Below are 17,135 nucleotides of genomic sequence, written 5' to 3'. Positions count from 1 at the left end.
GGATCGACTTCAAACCAGCAGCTTGGAATTTAACATTTTAGTCAAATAAACACAAACCGCAGCGAGCCGAAACGACAAAACAGAAAACGTTGGAGGGTCAGCGTGGATACGACCTGCACCCTCACATGTTAAATCCAGCGTGGTAAACATTACACATCCAGTAAAGGATGGAAACACTTTGTATGGCGGTAACGTTGCGGTTGAGCCAGCCGTCGCTCTCGTCTCCGTGGTCAAATGGGCCGACGCTACGACTGTAGAGCACCAACATACTGACTGAGTGTTAAAAACATTCACAAAAATCACAATAAATCATAATATCAAATCGCAATACTTAAAAAAATGTGTATCATCTCAGCCCTCATATTCAAATGATTGTTTCATAAGAATTGAAAGATGTATTAGAAGAATTCCAAAGATTTGAATAATCACCAGCCTCCCACCTCTGCTCTCATTCTTTATTCAAACATGACCTGCTGAGCTCCAATCACGTCTCCCCAGATCTCCTTGAGAAGCTGACCCCTTTGACATGTGTTAGATCTTCCAAAAGGGGGCATCACACTGTTTTCAGTCTCATTAAATGAAGAAGTGGTGGAAAGCTGAGTAAGCTCATTCTGGTTGAGAGATTTGGCCTCGCTCAGCGTTTCAAGATCAAAGATTGAGCTGAATATCAATGTGACCATCAGTGGTCGTCAGGGGGTACATATGCAGAGGGATAACGGTGGATTTAGACTTCTCTTAACCTTGTAGTTTCATACACTTCTGTTCAACTTCTTCTTTTAAATCATACAATGTTTACCGTGTGAAAGCCGAGCTGAAAAATAAGTTTTAATATGAACTAGTGGAGACATCCTGATGAAGTGTTTCTGCCTCTGGGCCTGGGCAACAGTTCAATATTATTATTATGACTTTCAGGGATTTGGACAGGATTATGAACGACTCTCTTCATCTCAGGAGGAAAACAGAAGTTCATATGCAGCGTTCACAACAGCAGCACATTAAAAAGGCTGGAACATTTCAAAACGTTTCATGCTGCCTTTCACTTGCTAGAACACTGTGGACTGGTTTTCTAGTGTTATTATCACAGACTAGGGATGTCAATAATTAACCGTTTAACCGTTAACCGACATGAAGCATTTTAACCGATTAACGCTGTCGGTTAAAACGGTTAAAAGAAATGTTAATAATTAACTCAAAAGCTGAGCGTCTCAGAGGAGCGGCTCGTCACTTTAAGGAGAAAAGCTGGTCCACCTTAACAGTCCACCTTAAGAGGCAGAGCCGGAGTTGCAGGATACAGAAAGTCGGCTCCGGTCTCTGGCTCGCTTGAGCGGAGCGGAGGAGTTGTAGTTTCGTAGCATTTATTCACCGACAAATAAACTGTCCACACACTGCTACACCTACGATCACAACTAGAACACCACCAACAACCTCACACTCACCGCCAACACACACACGGTCTGTTGGAGACTCGCTAAAGTTACGCAGACTATGTGTGGCGGCGGCGGCGAGCACGAAGCCTCCGGCAATGCTAGAGCTGCTAACGTAGCACAAACACACACACTGTTTGTTGGCCACTCGCTAAAGTTCTGCCGGGCAGACACACAGCTGACAACCTGCTAAACTAAACTAAATGTGCGGTGGAGACTTTTACTGGGAAAGTGGCTGCATGTCCGCGACACTACACGCAGCATCGTAGCTGCTAAGTTAACGCTCCCGGACGGTGAACTGGAGACTCCCGTCAACTAATATCTGTTGTGCTCCTGCAGCTGGAGCACCGCTGCATGTGAGGCACAAATCTTGTCGGTTAACGGTTAATAATCGGTTAACGAGGTTTCGGTTATCAGTTAGGAAAATGTTTCAAAATTAGCATCCCTATCACAGACTGCTGATAACAATGGATGCAGCGATTGTGATGTCACCAAAATGTTTCCGTGTGGACGATTGAAGCTTCAGTCTGGGCTTCCTGCTCTCCGTGGACCGGGCAGTTAGGAAAGTATCCACGTGGACCCTCCACCGTTTTCTACTTTCTTGTTTCGGTTGACAGATATGGAGCGGATGGATATGACGTCACGTTACTCAGATTACAAGAATAACAGTGGTAACTTCCTTCTACCTCTGCATAGACTCAAATGAAGCAAATATATCTGAGCATTAAAATATCAATTTATAAATGACGATACAAAGCTGAATCGATTGTTTTTCCACCCCTAGTTGTTCCCGTCTACAGTATGTACTGCAGTCAACAGTATGTTCCAGTAAGAAGCTCGCTGTAAACGGTGACCTTCCAATAAAATGGCTGCCTGGCTTCCTGTACTGAGTACAGACAGACCAGCCTCTGGAGCCTCTGGCTGCCATCCCATAGTGGAAAAAGCTCAGGCTGCTTTAACATTCTTCAAGTGCCCTATAAACAAGAGTATGCCAATCAAAATATCCACAGCTCGTCTTTCTGTGGGCAGAGTATTAAAAAGTGAAACTCAATCGGCGAGCAGACGCTGAGGTCAAACCAATCAAGCTGCAGACACACATGAGCGCTGACCTCTGTTCCCTTCATTTCCATCAAACAGTAAAAACAGAGCTAATATCAGACCTCTACCGTCTGGCCCACTAAAGGGTCCGAGTGGCTGATCTCAGCGAGGCGGCGTGCAGCAGACTCACCACATACTCAAAGACCAGAGTCAGGGTTTCCTTGGTGTGGATGATGTCATGGAGGAGCACGATGTTGGAATGCTTCAGGCCTTTCAGAAGAGATGCTGCAGAGACGGAACAGACAAGACAAGTTAATGAGAGGCACAACATCGAGATACCAGAGGAACCGCTGTGATCCGTGCCTTCATTAGCTGCATCATTAGAATGCAACGCAGGCCTTCCATAAGCCCCGCTACGTACTTAGAGGGGATTAAGAATACATTCAAACAGGAAGAAAACACAGGGAGGATTACAGCTCAAAGTTCTCACACTCATTTGTCAACATGTTTGTGATGTAACGGACACTGTTAATAAGTAGAGCGGTGAGATGGTGTGTTGGGGAGACGGCTACTTTACTGGAAAAGCTTACCGAGTCTTACCGAGGAGGCTGGGTGTGATCAGACTTAAGACTTTCACATGTGATTGGCTTCATCCGAATCAAACCTCGAGCACAGTCTGAGGAGGATTGTGTAAATAATGTAAAGAGTAGGGCTGTCAAAGGTAACGCGATAATAACACGGTAAGGCATTTTAACGCTACAAAGTTCTTTAACGCATTAACGCGATGGATCTTTCTGAGGTTGTAGTCAGCTTTAAAGCTAGAGTGAAGATACTGGCATCATATGAAAGTAAAAAACCTAAAGAATCCATCGGTACCAACCATGTCAGAATAAATAAGACTCCAAAATTACGCTAAATTTTGGTGAGGAAAAACTGGCATGGCCATTTTCAAAGGGGTCCCCTTGACCTCTGACCTCCAGATCAGTGAATGTAAATGGGTTCTATGGGTACCCACGAGTCTCCCCTTTGCAGACATGCCCACTTTATGATAATCACATGCAGTTTGGGGCAAGTCATAGTCAAGTCAGCACACTGACACACTGACAGCTGTTGTCTGTTGGGCTGCAGTTTGACATGTTATGATTGGAGCATATTGTTTTATGCTGAATGCAGTACCTGTGAGGGTTTCTGGATCAATATCTGTCATTGCTTTGCCTTGTTAATTGATTTACAATAATTAATATATACATACATTTGCATAAAGCAGCATATTTGTCCACTCCCATGTTGATTAGAGTATTTAATACTTGACAAATCTCCCTTTAAGGTTCATTTAGAACAGATAAAAAATGTGCTGTGATTAACTATGGACCATCATGCGACTAATCGTGATTGAATATTTGAATCGATTGACAGCCCCTAATATAAAGAGATATTAAAAAGCAATAAGTCAGGAACAGAATTTGCGAGGGTCAGTTTTGCATGAAAGAATTGTACACCTCTAAAAACCTCGACTTGAATATGTTATTAACAGGCCGATGCATTTGAAGGTCTCAGCCTCACTCATGTAAAAACATGATCAAACCAGCTTTGAAAGGAAAACGTACGAATGCAGTCCTATTATAACGGTCAGCCTTCAGACAGCATCTTGACTGCTTATGATGACCTGCGACTTGACTATGAACAGTTCCTTACGAAGGCAATCCTTTTAGAACACCAAACCAAGAGAAGAGTGAGAGCTGCACTTGGTTGCTATTAAACCTCAATTTTCTACTTTCTCGTTCTCGCTGTGGTTTGTTTTGGTTGACGGATACGGAAACGGATATAACGTCACGTTGCTCAGACTACAACAATAAAACGTCCTTCTACCTCCACATAGACTCAAATAAAGCACTTTGGTTGTTTTTAAACTGTACTATATAAATAAACTGAAAAAAAACAAACCTATTCTTAGGTAACAAACGGAAAAGCTTTCTCCTGTAATTACGGAGACAAACAAAGAGCTGACAGAGAAAGTCCTCCGGCCACAGCAAGGCAACAACAGGGAATAGTTTCATTAGGACAGAATGTGGGAGCCGCATAATGTAATACGTGCAGTCTTTATTATGAGGCAGGAATGGGATTCTCACACAGTTGCCAATGTGATTAAGTTAGCAAACACAAAGTTCTCTTCCAAGGGCACCGGGGAGCTTTGACGCACGGATCCTCGGAGAGCCGGCGAGTGATGGAGCCTCATGAATACATTCATCCTGTATGAGCACCCTAAAGGTTGTTAAAGAAATCAGATAAGGCGGTAAGCAGGAGGTTAGTGCTACAGTCAGATACCTCAAAGATCCTGTCACCAGTTTGAAGATACACACACCCACCCCATCTCTATAATGGGCATGTAGTGTGTGCAGTTTTAATAAGCATGGACACACACACACACACAACTATCCTCTACTCTGGATATATTACTTTATTCAGCAGCGGTCTGTAATGCTGCTCACATGTCAGCGCCGGGAGCTTCCTGCTCAGTAATTGCTGAATTAGTTCAATTTCAAAGAAGCTTTCTGATCCGCTCACAGGAAGAGTTTGGACTGTGTGTGTGTGTGTGTGTGTGTGTGTGTGTGTGCGTGTGTGTATGGAGGCTTGGATCATACATAGATCAAACAGACAGAATCATTTTTCATGCGTGCGGAGGTGAGTGCTTCTTGTTAAAGTCCAGCAGCTGGTAAAGTGAAGAGCTTCGAGTGCTTCACACAAACACACGACTGACGGGACGAACCGAGCAGGACACGCTCTGTGCTGCTGTTACACAGATAAAAAAGGACAACTGGTACGGTAAGTCATCGCATGTCATATGAGACATATGAACACTAGGGCTGTCAAAGTTAACGTGATAATAACACGTCAACGTAAATACGTCTGAACGCCACTTATTTCTTTAACACATTAACGCAGCTTGTGATTTTTAGGTTGTAGCGGCTCAGTTTTAAAGCTACTGGTATCATATGAAACTAGAAAACATAAGGTCATTCTAGCCTGTCATGAAGAACGCTAAATAACGCTCCAAACTTGTACTAAAGTTTGTCGAGGAAAAACTGGCATGGCCATTTTCAAAGGGGTCCCTTGACCTCTGACCTCCAGATCAGTGAATGTAAATGGGTTCTCTGGGTACCCACGAGTCTCCCCTTTACAGACATGCCCACTTTATGATAATCACATGCAGTTTGGAGCAAGTCATAGTCAAGTTAGCACAGCCCGACTGAAGCATCCGTCACACATGATTCGTTCGAGGAACGTCGGAAATTGAAAATCCACCGATAACTTCTGTTGTTACAGATTCTGGCTCTGATAAACGGTGTTAAGAAATCATGCCTTTAAATCTGTCTGGTTTTAAGAGCAAATATTGAGTATTGTTAATTATCACTACTTACTATGAATAACGGAGATTGTTTGATTTCAGATATTAAATAGTGCAGTTGGGGCTTAAGGGTCTTGCTCAAGGAACATTTTGCTTTTTCACTTAAAAACAAATATGCTATCTTCCTTTGTGGGGAAGTGGGTGAGTCGGGGATGTCAAGTCACCAAGAGTCCGATCTAAGCAGAGCGACGTCTCTGAAGCTCTCACCTTCTCGTATGGCTGTGAAGGGCGTCCCTTCCTCCTCTTGCAGACGAATCACCTTCAGAGCCACCAGTTTCCCGTTCACCCTGGCAACAACACAGAGGACAAACACACTATAATAATAATAATAATAATAATAATAATCCTGTGTCGCCGGTATTTTTTTTGTGTGACATGAAAAAAGAATCTATTAAAATCAGCGAAGCCGGAGAGCAGCGAGGATTGTTGAGTCAATGAAATGTAATTTAGCGGCAGCGGAGTGAGACCCGCCTGCGTACGAGGCCACGGGATTACAAGGGAATGAAGCTCACCAATCAAAACTGTTGTAGTGAAATAACATCATTACTGAGAAGATTAGAGTCTGCGGACTTTCATCCATTTTACAGAGTGTGAACTTTTCATTTTCTAGAATTTAATTAGCAGAACCGTGAAGGAAAGCACCAAAGCATAAAAAAGTGGAACATAACTATTGAATCAGTGAATAAAAACATCCATCCTATAGTTATTAGAATAAAAAGAAATGACATGGTATGTGTGGGATTTGCAGCTCTACAGACAGGAGAAGAATTATTTACATAAAACTACAGTGTTCCTGTTATCGCTGTTGCATTTAATGGATTCATTCAGTTACAACACTGCTCCTGTATAATTAAATGTAATATTCACTGCCTGCATGAACAATAAAGAAGAGTGACACATACACACACTACTTACTTGCTCTTTCCTTTGTAAACTGTAGCATATGAGCCTTCTCCCAGTTTCTCCAGCTTCTCATAGGAATCTGCCTTTCCAAACTTGGGGCTTGTAGGCTGAGGGGGAAAAAAGGAAAGAGATATAAAGAAAGGTAATGTGAAAGCATGAATTCAGTAACCCAGAAAAGAAAACTCTCGGAGGATTTCACACAAGATGTTACAGTTGTGCAGGCTCCCCCAATGCATCATCTGGGAGGTGTAATGTCAGTGAGGAGGAGGACGAGGAGGAGGAAGAACATCACATGGAAGAACTCTGAAGATTACTTTTCATTTAATCGTCAGCTCAGAACTTTTAACAACGTTTCATTGCCGACGGTAGCAGAGGCAACGAGTACAGGCCCCGAGCTGAATGTGTTCATACACAGTTAACATGAAACTAGCTCAACTCTTCTCAACTTCTACTTAATGAATGCTGTAGATGCTGTAGGTGACTGCACTGATGATTTAAAGGTCCCATATTGTAAAAAAAGTGAGATTTTCATGTCTTTTATATTATAAAGCAGGTTTAAGTGCTATATAAATACTGTTAAACTATCAAAACGCTCAATATACGGAGAAATACACACAGCCTGTATTCAGTATTCAGAAATTGTGCATTTGAAACAAGCCGTCAGGATTTCTCTCCATTTGTGATTTCAGAAATATACAATATTTAGACCATTACGTGGTTTTGGGATGGATGGATCAGACTAGAGACCTAGAGCATTCAGAGGATGGATGGATCAGACTAGAGACCTAGAGCATTCAGAGGATGGATGGATCAGACTAGAGACCTAGAGCATTCAGAGGATGGATGGATCAGACTAGAGACCTAGAGCATTCAGAGGATGGATGGATCAAACTAGAGACCTAGAGCATTCAGAGGATGGATGGATCAGACTAGAGACCTAGAGCATTCAGAGGATGGATGGATCAGACTAGAGACCTAGAGCATTCAGAGGACGGATGGATCAAACTAGAGACCTAGAGCATTCAGAGGATGGATGGATCAAACTAGAGACCTAGAGCATTCAGAGGATGGATGGATCAGACTAGAGACCTAGAGCATTCAGAGGACGGATGGATTTCCTAGCTAGATTGACAATAAGGGGATTTCTGAGCAGTTTACACAACACAAGTGCTCGCCATCCAATCGCTGAAAAATGCAATTTGTGCAGAAATCTCCAAATGTCAAAAGTTTTTGAAACCAAATCACAGCATGGCTTTTTCTATGGTGTTCCTCAAGGTGTTGGTGTCTTATTGTGGTATTTTAGAGGGCTTATTGATCATTTTTTATCAATTCTCCAGTGGTAGAAAATTGTTAAATTTAGCACCAAATCTGTGTAACAAATGGTATCAACCCAAAAAATGCTGTAACAACTTATGAGACATAATAGAGCATGGGAATGACCACCATACACTTCTATTATAATGTTCTAAGCTCTTATACACTTTCACTATTTATTTCTATTTCAAATGAATCTTCAGATTCCAGCTTTTAGATGATGTCCACCACTTCTATGTGACGTCTGCTGTTGACCTGCTATCTCCCCCTAAAGACACCTGGACCCCCCTAAAGAAGACAAAAACAAGTCTATTGTGGGTATTGAGGGTTAAAACCTATAATATCTCTAAGTACAGGCTGTGTCTGATCCACTCCACCATTTTACAATCCAAAGAGGTTGTGTGTGAAATATGACAACTAGACAAAAGGACCATGAAACAATGACGATTTACACATTTTCATAATCACAGCTGAACAATTCATTAGTGTCTCGCAGCGCTGCTGGCAGGCAATCAGTCAGGCCTCATATCACACTTATTAAATCTTATTTGTGTGCACATTCATTAGGCTTTTCACATTCTGAGCTAAATTAAAAAAGGAACCACATATGTATAAAACCTGAAAATCTCATTTGCATGATTAAGAAATGATGTTGTTTGCAACACAGCCTTCAATTAAGCGTGTGAGGGAATACAGGCTGGGAAATGAGTTACAGACGGAGGAAAGAAAAAGAGCTCGGCTGCCAAAACTAAACACCTGAGAAATACAAAGGTAATCGGTGCTCATTTGAAAAAGCCGTAGCCACGTCGAAGCCGAGCCAGTGTGCGCTACTGTTCACATCTTTGGGGTTTGATGCTTTTTGAATCAATCTGCCTTTTATTCATATTAAGTAGGGATGCACCGATACCAGACCGAGTACAAGTACTTCCATTCGGGTACTCGCCGATACCGAGTACCGATACGAGTACTTCTCTGTGCCAAAAGACCCTCGTTAACAGCCAGCTGGAGGGTGTGAGCGACACACGGCAGGCTGGGGAGTCCCGCATACGAGGCGGTGCGCCGCGACCGGCTCTAGGTCGGCTGGGAAAGGCTCGGGGCGAAGGTGGCTCACGGCTGCAGCTATACACCGGACCTCGCCGCACCGTGACGGGGCTCCCTGCTCCCGATGCGACTGTCGACCCGTCTTGAAACACGGACCAAAAGTCTAACGCACGTGCAAGTCAGAGGGTGCAAGCAAAACCCTGTGGTGCAATGAAAGTGTGGGCCGGCGCGCGCCAGTTGAGGTGGGATCCCGGCCCAGCGGAGTCGGGCGCACCACCAGCCCGTCTCGCCTGCACCGTCGGGGAGATGGAGCGTGAGGACCAGAACGATGGTGACGAGAGGTTAACGTCGCGCAGCCGTAGAGTACGAGTACATGAGCACGGTATCGGACCCGATACCGATACTGGTATCGGTGCATCCCTAATATTAAGAAAACTAGAAAATCTGCAAAAGAAAATGAATGTGCGTTTCCATGCACTACTGTTACATGAATACTAGAGTTAAGAGTTTTGTAGGGAAGCTCTCCTACATCTGCAACACCCGACTGAATGTTCTACTGAGTCTTTTCATATCACACTACTCTAACGAGTCAAACAAACACTGACTAATTATGAGCAAAAGGAAATATCCCCATCCTCTCTGAGAACTACGAGCTATGTTTCCATGGTAACGCGGGCACAACTGTTGACTGCTTTCTCACCCACTGTTTATATCAACTCCAACAGAGGTGACTGCCCACCAGATACCGTATCATCAGCACCATCTTCCTCTGGTCTTCTCCTGCGTTCTTATTTCTTCTACTGTTTATAACTTTGTAACCAGGATATTTTCATGCTACTGTGACACATGACATCATCATCAGGTGTAGGATTCTGGATGGTGATAGGATGACGGATTTAAAGGCTAACTGCTGTATTGATAAATTCTACAATCATTCAACATATCCTGTACGCCGGCCCACCGGCTCCTCCAGAGTGTGAAAGGTGAACTTACAGAACTCGGGCTGGAGTGTCGACGCAGTTTGGGTGACTCCTTGCCGGTGGACGAGCTCTTGGCGTTGATGCAGGCATTGTTCTCGGAGTGGACCCTCTTCACCTGGCTGGCGGGCTTCTCGAACGGGTCGAAGCCGCTCTGTGTGCGCTGCACTCTCACCTTCTTGTCCTCAGGGATGGTGTCCAGGGGCTTGATGACCGAGTCTGTTCCCTGGCAGCTGCGTGTTGACATCTTTGTGACACATATCTATCAAAAAGGGAGGGAGGGGTGAGATAAAAGAGCATTAAAGAAAGAAATCCATCTGCGACTATCAGTGTTCAGCCAAAAAACTGACAGTGTCCCCGTCTCCCAGATCCTGCCTGTTTTTAATCTGTCTGTCAGCCTGAGTCTCTCTCCTCTCCCCGTAGATCCTCGCTGCTACCTCTCTGCTAGGACGAGAGCCTTTTCATCTCCATCTCTCTTTGCTCTGATCAAAACAGTCCCAGCCTCTGTCGGCTCGGCTGCACACACACACACACACACACACACACACACATACACACACCGCTGGTTGCTGCTGTTCCCATTCCGCACAGTCACACAATCCCACCTTATCTCTGACACACATCTACACATCCATACAATTGTGCAGACATGCTACAGATTGTCTCCTACAAGCCCGTCGGGACACACGCCGAGCTCTCCACACTCCCCCGTCCATTTCCAGACACAAAGCACCTTACCAGCTGCTCCTCCACGACGGACTGTGTATATTGGACACAAAAGACGCAGGCGGCATGACATGTTTTGCCACGACTCCCTCCATATTAAATATTTAGGCCCGGACTCCCCTGCAGGAAGAACTTCTAATTACTCTAATACACGAGGAGGAGTCATCTTGCAGCTCGTTGGCTCGTTCTTTAAGGTGGGCCAGGTTTCATTGGACACACCGAAACATTTCCTGCTACACAAGGCTCCCTTCTCTGAGACGCTAATATGGAAACTTCTTTATAACAAATCTGAAAGCAACAATTATTGATAGTGTGGTTGATTATGTGAGGATTAAGCACTTTTCTTTTTGTGTCGGGTATACAAATATGCCCATCCAGCATGGTCTGGTAACACACCATTACTTACTACAAACCTGATCCAGAATGCAACATACTGTAGGACTTGCAGTGGCTAGACATGGAGCAAATATGATTACTATAAACAGTCACTATATCCTGACAGTAGTGCATGAGACAGGTAATCTGAAAAACATCATGTGCCTCTGTGTCCTCCGGTGTCCTCAGGTGCTCCTAACGGCATCTGCAAGATTTCACAGACCGGAGGAAAACAACCAATCGCGAACTCCGATCAAACGGTCAAACTTGGCAGCACTGATCAAATATGAATCAATATTCTGTTACTGTAATGTCTATTTCTCTCCTCAAATGTTTTCAGAAACATCTTGTAGTGTACTGTTCAGCTGTAACATGAGAAAGTTTGTGACCCGGCAGCCATGTTGAGATCAGTTGAGGAAATACCAAGCACCGGCCACCAGCCGGAGCACACTTTCTTCAGTTGGTTACAATCTGCAACCTCGCCATTAGATGCCACTAAATCCTACACACTGATCCTTTGATGCAGCACGTACATGTTCAACTCCAAAAAATAAATAATAACAATTCACAGAACTTAATAATCTGATTTACAGACTGCTGATGTTGACAGCAAATTCATAAATGATTAATTATGCCTATATTGTAACCTACAGTAAAACCTGGTGTATAAACTAAATGAGTGTCCATCTTCACTTTTTAAAAAGCTTTTGAGGAAAAGTTAGTAAGAACTTAAAGTTTAGCAATGTTCCAATTTTCCATTTCAAGCAAGAACTAAAATGTAAGTGTTCCAACAGAAGGAGTAACAGAAGAATATGTGCATGTGAAATGGGCCAGGAAATACACCAGAAGAAGATGCAGGGGAAACACAGAGAAACGAGGAGTTTGGTAATGAGACAGCCTGAGATGTCATATTAACATGAGTCCCGTGCATATCCAGTGTGTCCTCGGTGGCGGCGGTTGTCATCTGAAACAGCACATAAACGAACAAAAACAAACGGCGTCATTTAGGACCTATCACACTACGACGCATCAATACTTGATGAGAGTGTCTGGGAGCGATGTGTTCAACCAGGCTTATGTTCCAAACACGCCACACGGAGGCAAAGGGACACGGCAGAATGATGAAAAAGAAAAACAAAGTTTCTTCCAAAGTAGGAATAGAGAGACTGATATACTGGGGACAACCGCACTTCACAAATTAACAAATGGCAATACGTGAATCACATTTCAAACAACCACACAACAGCTGCCAACACTTCAGTCAGAGTCCACATGATGCAGTCAGAAGCAGCAAGTACATTTACTCAAGTACTAGAATTGAGTGCAATTTGAAGTTACCTGTACTTTCCTTGAGTATTTCCATTTTATTATTAAGAGGCCCGGCAGCCTCTTGTTTTTGTCAATATAATTATTATTCTTCCTATAGAAATCTGCCTTCCCATGCATGAAAATAAACCAAACTTTGCACATAGGTCCAGTGCTATGCTAAACGTCATCAACTGGCTTTGTGGGCCAATAGTCCTGATGGTGGCGCTCCAGCAGACACCTACTCTTTAAAACTTTGTGCAGAAATGTTCAGATGCTTCAACCTGACAGGAAGTTCATCACTTTGTCAAAACTTATTAAATCTATCAACTCCCACATTTTTTGCTCAATTGACACCAAACTTTTTTCATCTTCAGACTCCACAAATCATCCAGACAGATTTTTGAATTATCAAAAATTGAGCCCACAGTGCATCAAAATGTTTTAGTGTAAACAGTAACTCTACACAGCTACTGTGAATTCTCGCTAAATGAAGCTCCAATGTTCATGATAGATGTATGTAGATAGAAACGGCTCATTCTAAGCTAACAAAAACAGAACGATTCTTATCAGGTGAAACAATATAATATTCCATCTCTGCCAATAGATTCCTCTGAATGCTGCACACCGGACCTTTAAGTATTGAGGTCAACTTTTATTTCTTAATTTCAAAACCTTTTTGACTGCAGAAATTTCATAAGTTCAGGCGAGACAAAGGAGACACTTCATTCAATCAGAGTCACGACTGACTCAGACGAAAAAGAACTTTTCATGGAGATTGAATCAACTGTTTAGCCTTCACCAGTCTCTTGTGTGATGTTGGCCATCTGCAGCTTTTGTCCTCTTCTGATGGTGTCTTATCTAAGATCTACTCTGGTCTAATGGACCAATCAGTCATGAGTATATGGGCAGCTTCATTTCCCACTGATAGGGATTTTAGTTCAGTGTATCTTTGCCTGCGTACCACTTGCCATCTGATGTAAATTACAAATTGTAAATGTTAAGCTAGGGGGTTAGGTATCAAACCATGACTAGTTCGGGTCAGGGTAAGAACGTCCCCTTTGAGTTTGAGGTTAGGCAAATAGTGGTTAGGGTCAGGGTAAGTCTCCAGGAAATGAGTGACCCAAGTAAACATGTGTGTGTTTCCTTTATAGTCACGCTCATAGGTAAACTGCTGTACTACACATAACCAAACCAGAAACACTCTTCCTACTGCTGCTGGCACTGCTGATTCCTTATTGAGCTGTAGCTTTAGTGAATGACAGTGACAGCTTGCTTTGGTCTGCTTCTTCATTAACAGCCTCTGTGCTGAGTATTGTTTGGAATCTGACACCCCCTGTTGACTACACGGCTCTTCTCTGGCGTTATAAAGCACACCTGTGCTTGGTTACAGTCGCCGCCTTGCACACTCACAGAGGCCATTTCCACAACATATTCACTGCATTAATGAACCATCATATGGACATGAAATCAGGGTTGATACTGTCATATTCTGAATAATAGTGGAAAATTAGCGTGCATGTAAACACTGATCTCATTAACCTTTTCAAATATAAAAAAAGTGAAAGAGATAAGCTTTAAGTGAAAGTGATTATGTTAAATACAAGAAATAAGAGTGTGAGCACAGACGGGTGACGGCGAGGCCGACTTGCTCGCTGGTTTCTGCCAGCATGTGGTTCCCTGCTACATCTGGCTGTCCTCTGTCGCCAGGATGGGAACACCCCGCCAAGACAGGAAAACCCCGCCACGGATGCAATTACACCACATCGATTCTGGTTGAAGGACATCCTCTTTAATCACTACTACCCCCCCCCCACTCCCCCACCCCCTCCTCCGCCACTCTGATATACCAACACACACATGTAAGCAAAGGATGATGAACTGCATTGTTTTCCTATCTATGAACTGCTGCAGTGACCCTTTGCCCCACAGGGATCATTTAAGATTCATCTTATCTCAGAGTTGTCATACAATAATGGGAAAAAGGTAGGGAGGAACACAGTGGGCAGGCCCAGGCTAATGCAACTATCTCCAGAGAAGTAGTTACTGATGACATTAGCTTGAAGGATGACAAGGACCACATGGGCCATAAAGCCTTCTTACAGGCCCTGCTAACTCACGGCTATCGGCCATATTAACTGGGCCACTTCCAGTGCTGCCCGCTGTGTGAGAACGCATTCCCGTTTCACTGAGACAAAGCAGGGCTATCGGCTTGCCTGGGCTCAAGACGATAGCGAGACAATACACCAGAGGAGAGACTGGAAAAAAACACCTCATCCTCCTCCCATCCACACCGTCTGGAGCGCACACGCCTTTGTTTCAGCGTTCTTGAATAGCAGATAATACAGTAGGGGTGTGTGTGCGCTAAATATAGCTGGTGCATCCTCAAACACAGCAGGTTTTTGTGTGATGCCTTGGTCACTGTTGACAAAGATTTGAACTATAGAACGGTGAATGGAAAAGGAATGATGGACTGGTATAATAATGGTACAGTTAAACCTTGCAGTAGGCAGAATATTTTTGGCATCATTGGGCATAAATTCCATAATAATCTTTCAGCATATTGTAATTCAAGTGTTCTGAGAGAAAACTAGACTGCTGCTCCTCCTCATGGCTCTGTTTGTTTTCAGGCTTTAGAACATCTAGACCGTGACGGGTTTCAACGCCACACTTCAGCAAATCAGGTTTTAATTTCTATATTATGGTTTGATTATCAAAGACTCTACTCTCATCACTTTTCATATGTAACATCGTGAATATTTTTTTCAAGACTGACTGAATGAGAGCGCTGTTCTGCGCCCATTTGAACCATGATGGCAGGCTCTTCACCACCCACCTTCAAGCATTGCCATTGTGAACAAACCCTTTGCCTTCAGACACAGTCGGGCAACGCTTGGTATGTGCTCGTTTCCCGTACCTTGGCCTTTGGGCTTGGAATGTGATGAGTCTCTATTCAGACATGCATGAATATGATTTATTAATCTGTGATTTTTAATATATTTTAGAGGTTATTTTGTGATGGAACACAGTAATTTCCTTTTTGGCGCAGACCAACCTAGTTTCCCTTATCCTTGAGTTCTGTTGGCCTCCTGTCAAAGCCAATGTGACTTCTCACTGCAAGTCACTCTCATTAAGTGCAGCAGCAAAATAGAATATGTAAATGCATTTTTGTTACTTTGCTGCTGTGGCTCTTTATCATTTTGAACACCAGCCTTAAGATATTGTGGATGAAAGTCTTAATTAACATGTGGTGGAATAAAATATCCCAACAGCCAACTGATGCCCCAGATAGTGGCTCTTTTTACTGCACCTGCATCAACGCTGCAGAAAACTGAACACATCCCTGAAATGATTGGTTTATATGATATTTAGTGATGTATATTGACCAGCTTTGATAGTTACTACAGCCAGAAGATCCAAAAGGGAAGAGAGCCTGGATAAAAACGAGGTGAACCCAAAAGGCAACCCCCAAGGCTGAGAAATGAAGCCGACACGGAAGTGCAAAAAACTGCAGTTCATTAAATGGCTACTTGAGGCTCCAAAAGGGAGTCAACCCATAGACCTCCATGTTAAAAGGCCAAACTTTACAGCAGAAATAAACATGTTTACAGCCTGGTACAAAAAACGGTTTTGGTCACTATAGCTATGTCTCCGTTCATGACAACTGTACGTATTGGGAAACTACAGGCAAGTGATCACAAACTAACTAGACAATGACCGAGTTTTATCCACCATTTATGCATTTATCATTGTGTCATTGCTTATAATTGTTCCCATGTATATCAGAGTCTCTGACTCCCAAGAAGCTTCACAGTTCAGACAGAGCGGGCAGTGCCAGCCAGCCAGCCTCTTCTCCCTCAGTGAAGGAGGTTTCTGAGACCCAGCAGACTTCTTGGAGGAGGAAACGTTCTGGCCAGTTAGTGACTCAGCCAGGCCTTCTACCTCCTAATTAGCACAGCCGGCCATCGCCTTTGATTGGGATTCTGGAGAAGAGAAAGCGCCGACATATAAATGACTAAATTGGCTGGCTTCCCGGGACTTCCGGCTTCGTAAGAGTCACTCAGGAGAATGGCTATGATGTGGCCAGCTCCTCGCCTCAGCCTCCACCCCACCGACTTCTCTCCTCAGCAGCCTCTAGCCTCGCTCACATTAAAAAAAACACTGTCATATAAGGCTGTGAAACTTAAGCACGGCATTGTAATGAAAATACTTCACTAAACAGACTTTTCACTTCGACAATGCTGGAGGCAATTTTCTCGTTTTTTTTTTTCTCAAGGGCTGCTCTGAGATTCATTACACCTTCTGGATACACCATTACGCTGGAGAAGAACGAGTTGTCATCACTTTAAGTCTCATTTGCTTCCAAAGTTTCTGTCTAGTTTCTTCTAAACTTCTCTACTGGTAGGACACAATTCAAGCTTCACAGATTTCTTTTCACAGTGCAGTCAATGTGCTATTCTGCTGGTCCAGATAGGAAAAAAACACGAATGATGCTAATTGATAGCATATTTTTTTGTTGGTAATTGCCTGCTCTACGCCGCCAGTTTGTAACACAGGCTTTCTGTTTTAGATGAGTATTCTCCAAAGTCCATGTCCAAATTGAGATAACCCTGATGACATCATCGG

The 17,135-nt window shown here is 43.5% G+C and overlaps 1 protein-coding gene across 3 annotated transcripts in view; it reads right to left on the bottom strand.

The window, feature by feature from the left end:
• The window catches only part of cdk14 (cyclin dependent kinase 14), a 166,271-nt gene that overhangs the window by 104,996 nt on the left and 44,140 nt on the right, over positions 1-17,135 (bottom strand). For all 3 annotated transcript variants that reach the window (XM_074652582.1, XM_074652583.1, XM_074652584.1), the window contains 4 exons: positions 10,120-10,365; positions 6,784-6,878; positions 6,076-6,155; positions 2,653-2,747 (listed from right to left, as the gene is read on the bottom strand). In XM_074652582.1, coding sequence (XP_074508683.1) covers positions 2,653-2,747; positions 6,076-6,155; positions 6,784-6,878; positions 10,120-10,365 — 516 coding nt within the window. The remainder of the gene's footprint in view (positions 1-2,652; positions 2,748-6,075; positions 6,156-6,783; positions 6,879-10,119; positions 10,366-17,135) is intronic.

The sequence above is a fragment of the Sebastes fasciatus genome, chromosome 12 (assembly GCF_043250625.1).
Source record: "Sebastes fasciatus isolate fSebFas1 chromosome 12, fSebFas1.pri, whole genome shotgun sequence".
NCBI lineage: Eukaryota > Metazoa > Chordata > Actinopteri > Perciformes > Sebastidae > Sebastes > Sebastes fasciatus.
Note: the sequence above shows the minus strand (reverse complement) of the source record. Positions and strands in the feature narration are given on the sequence as shown.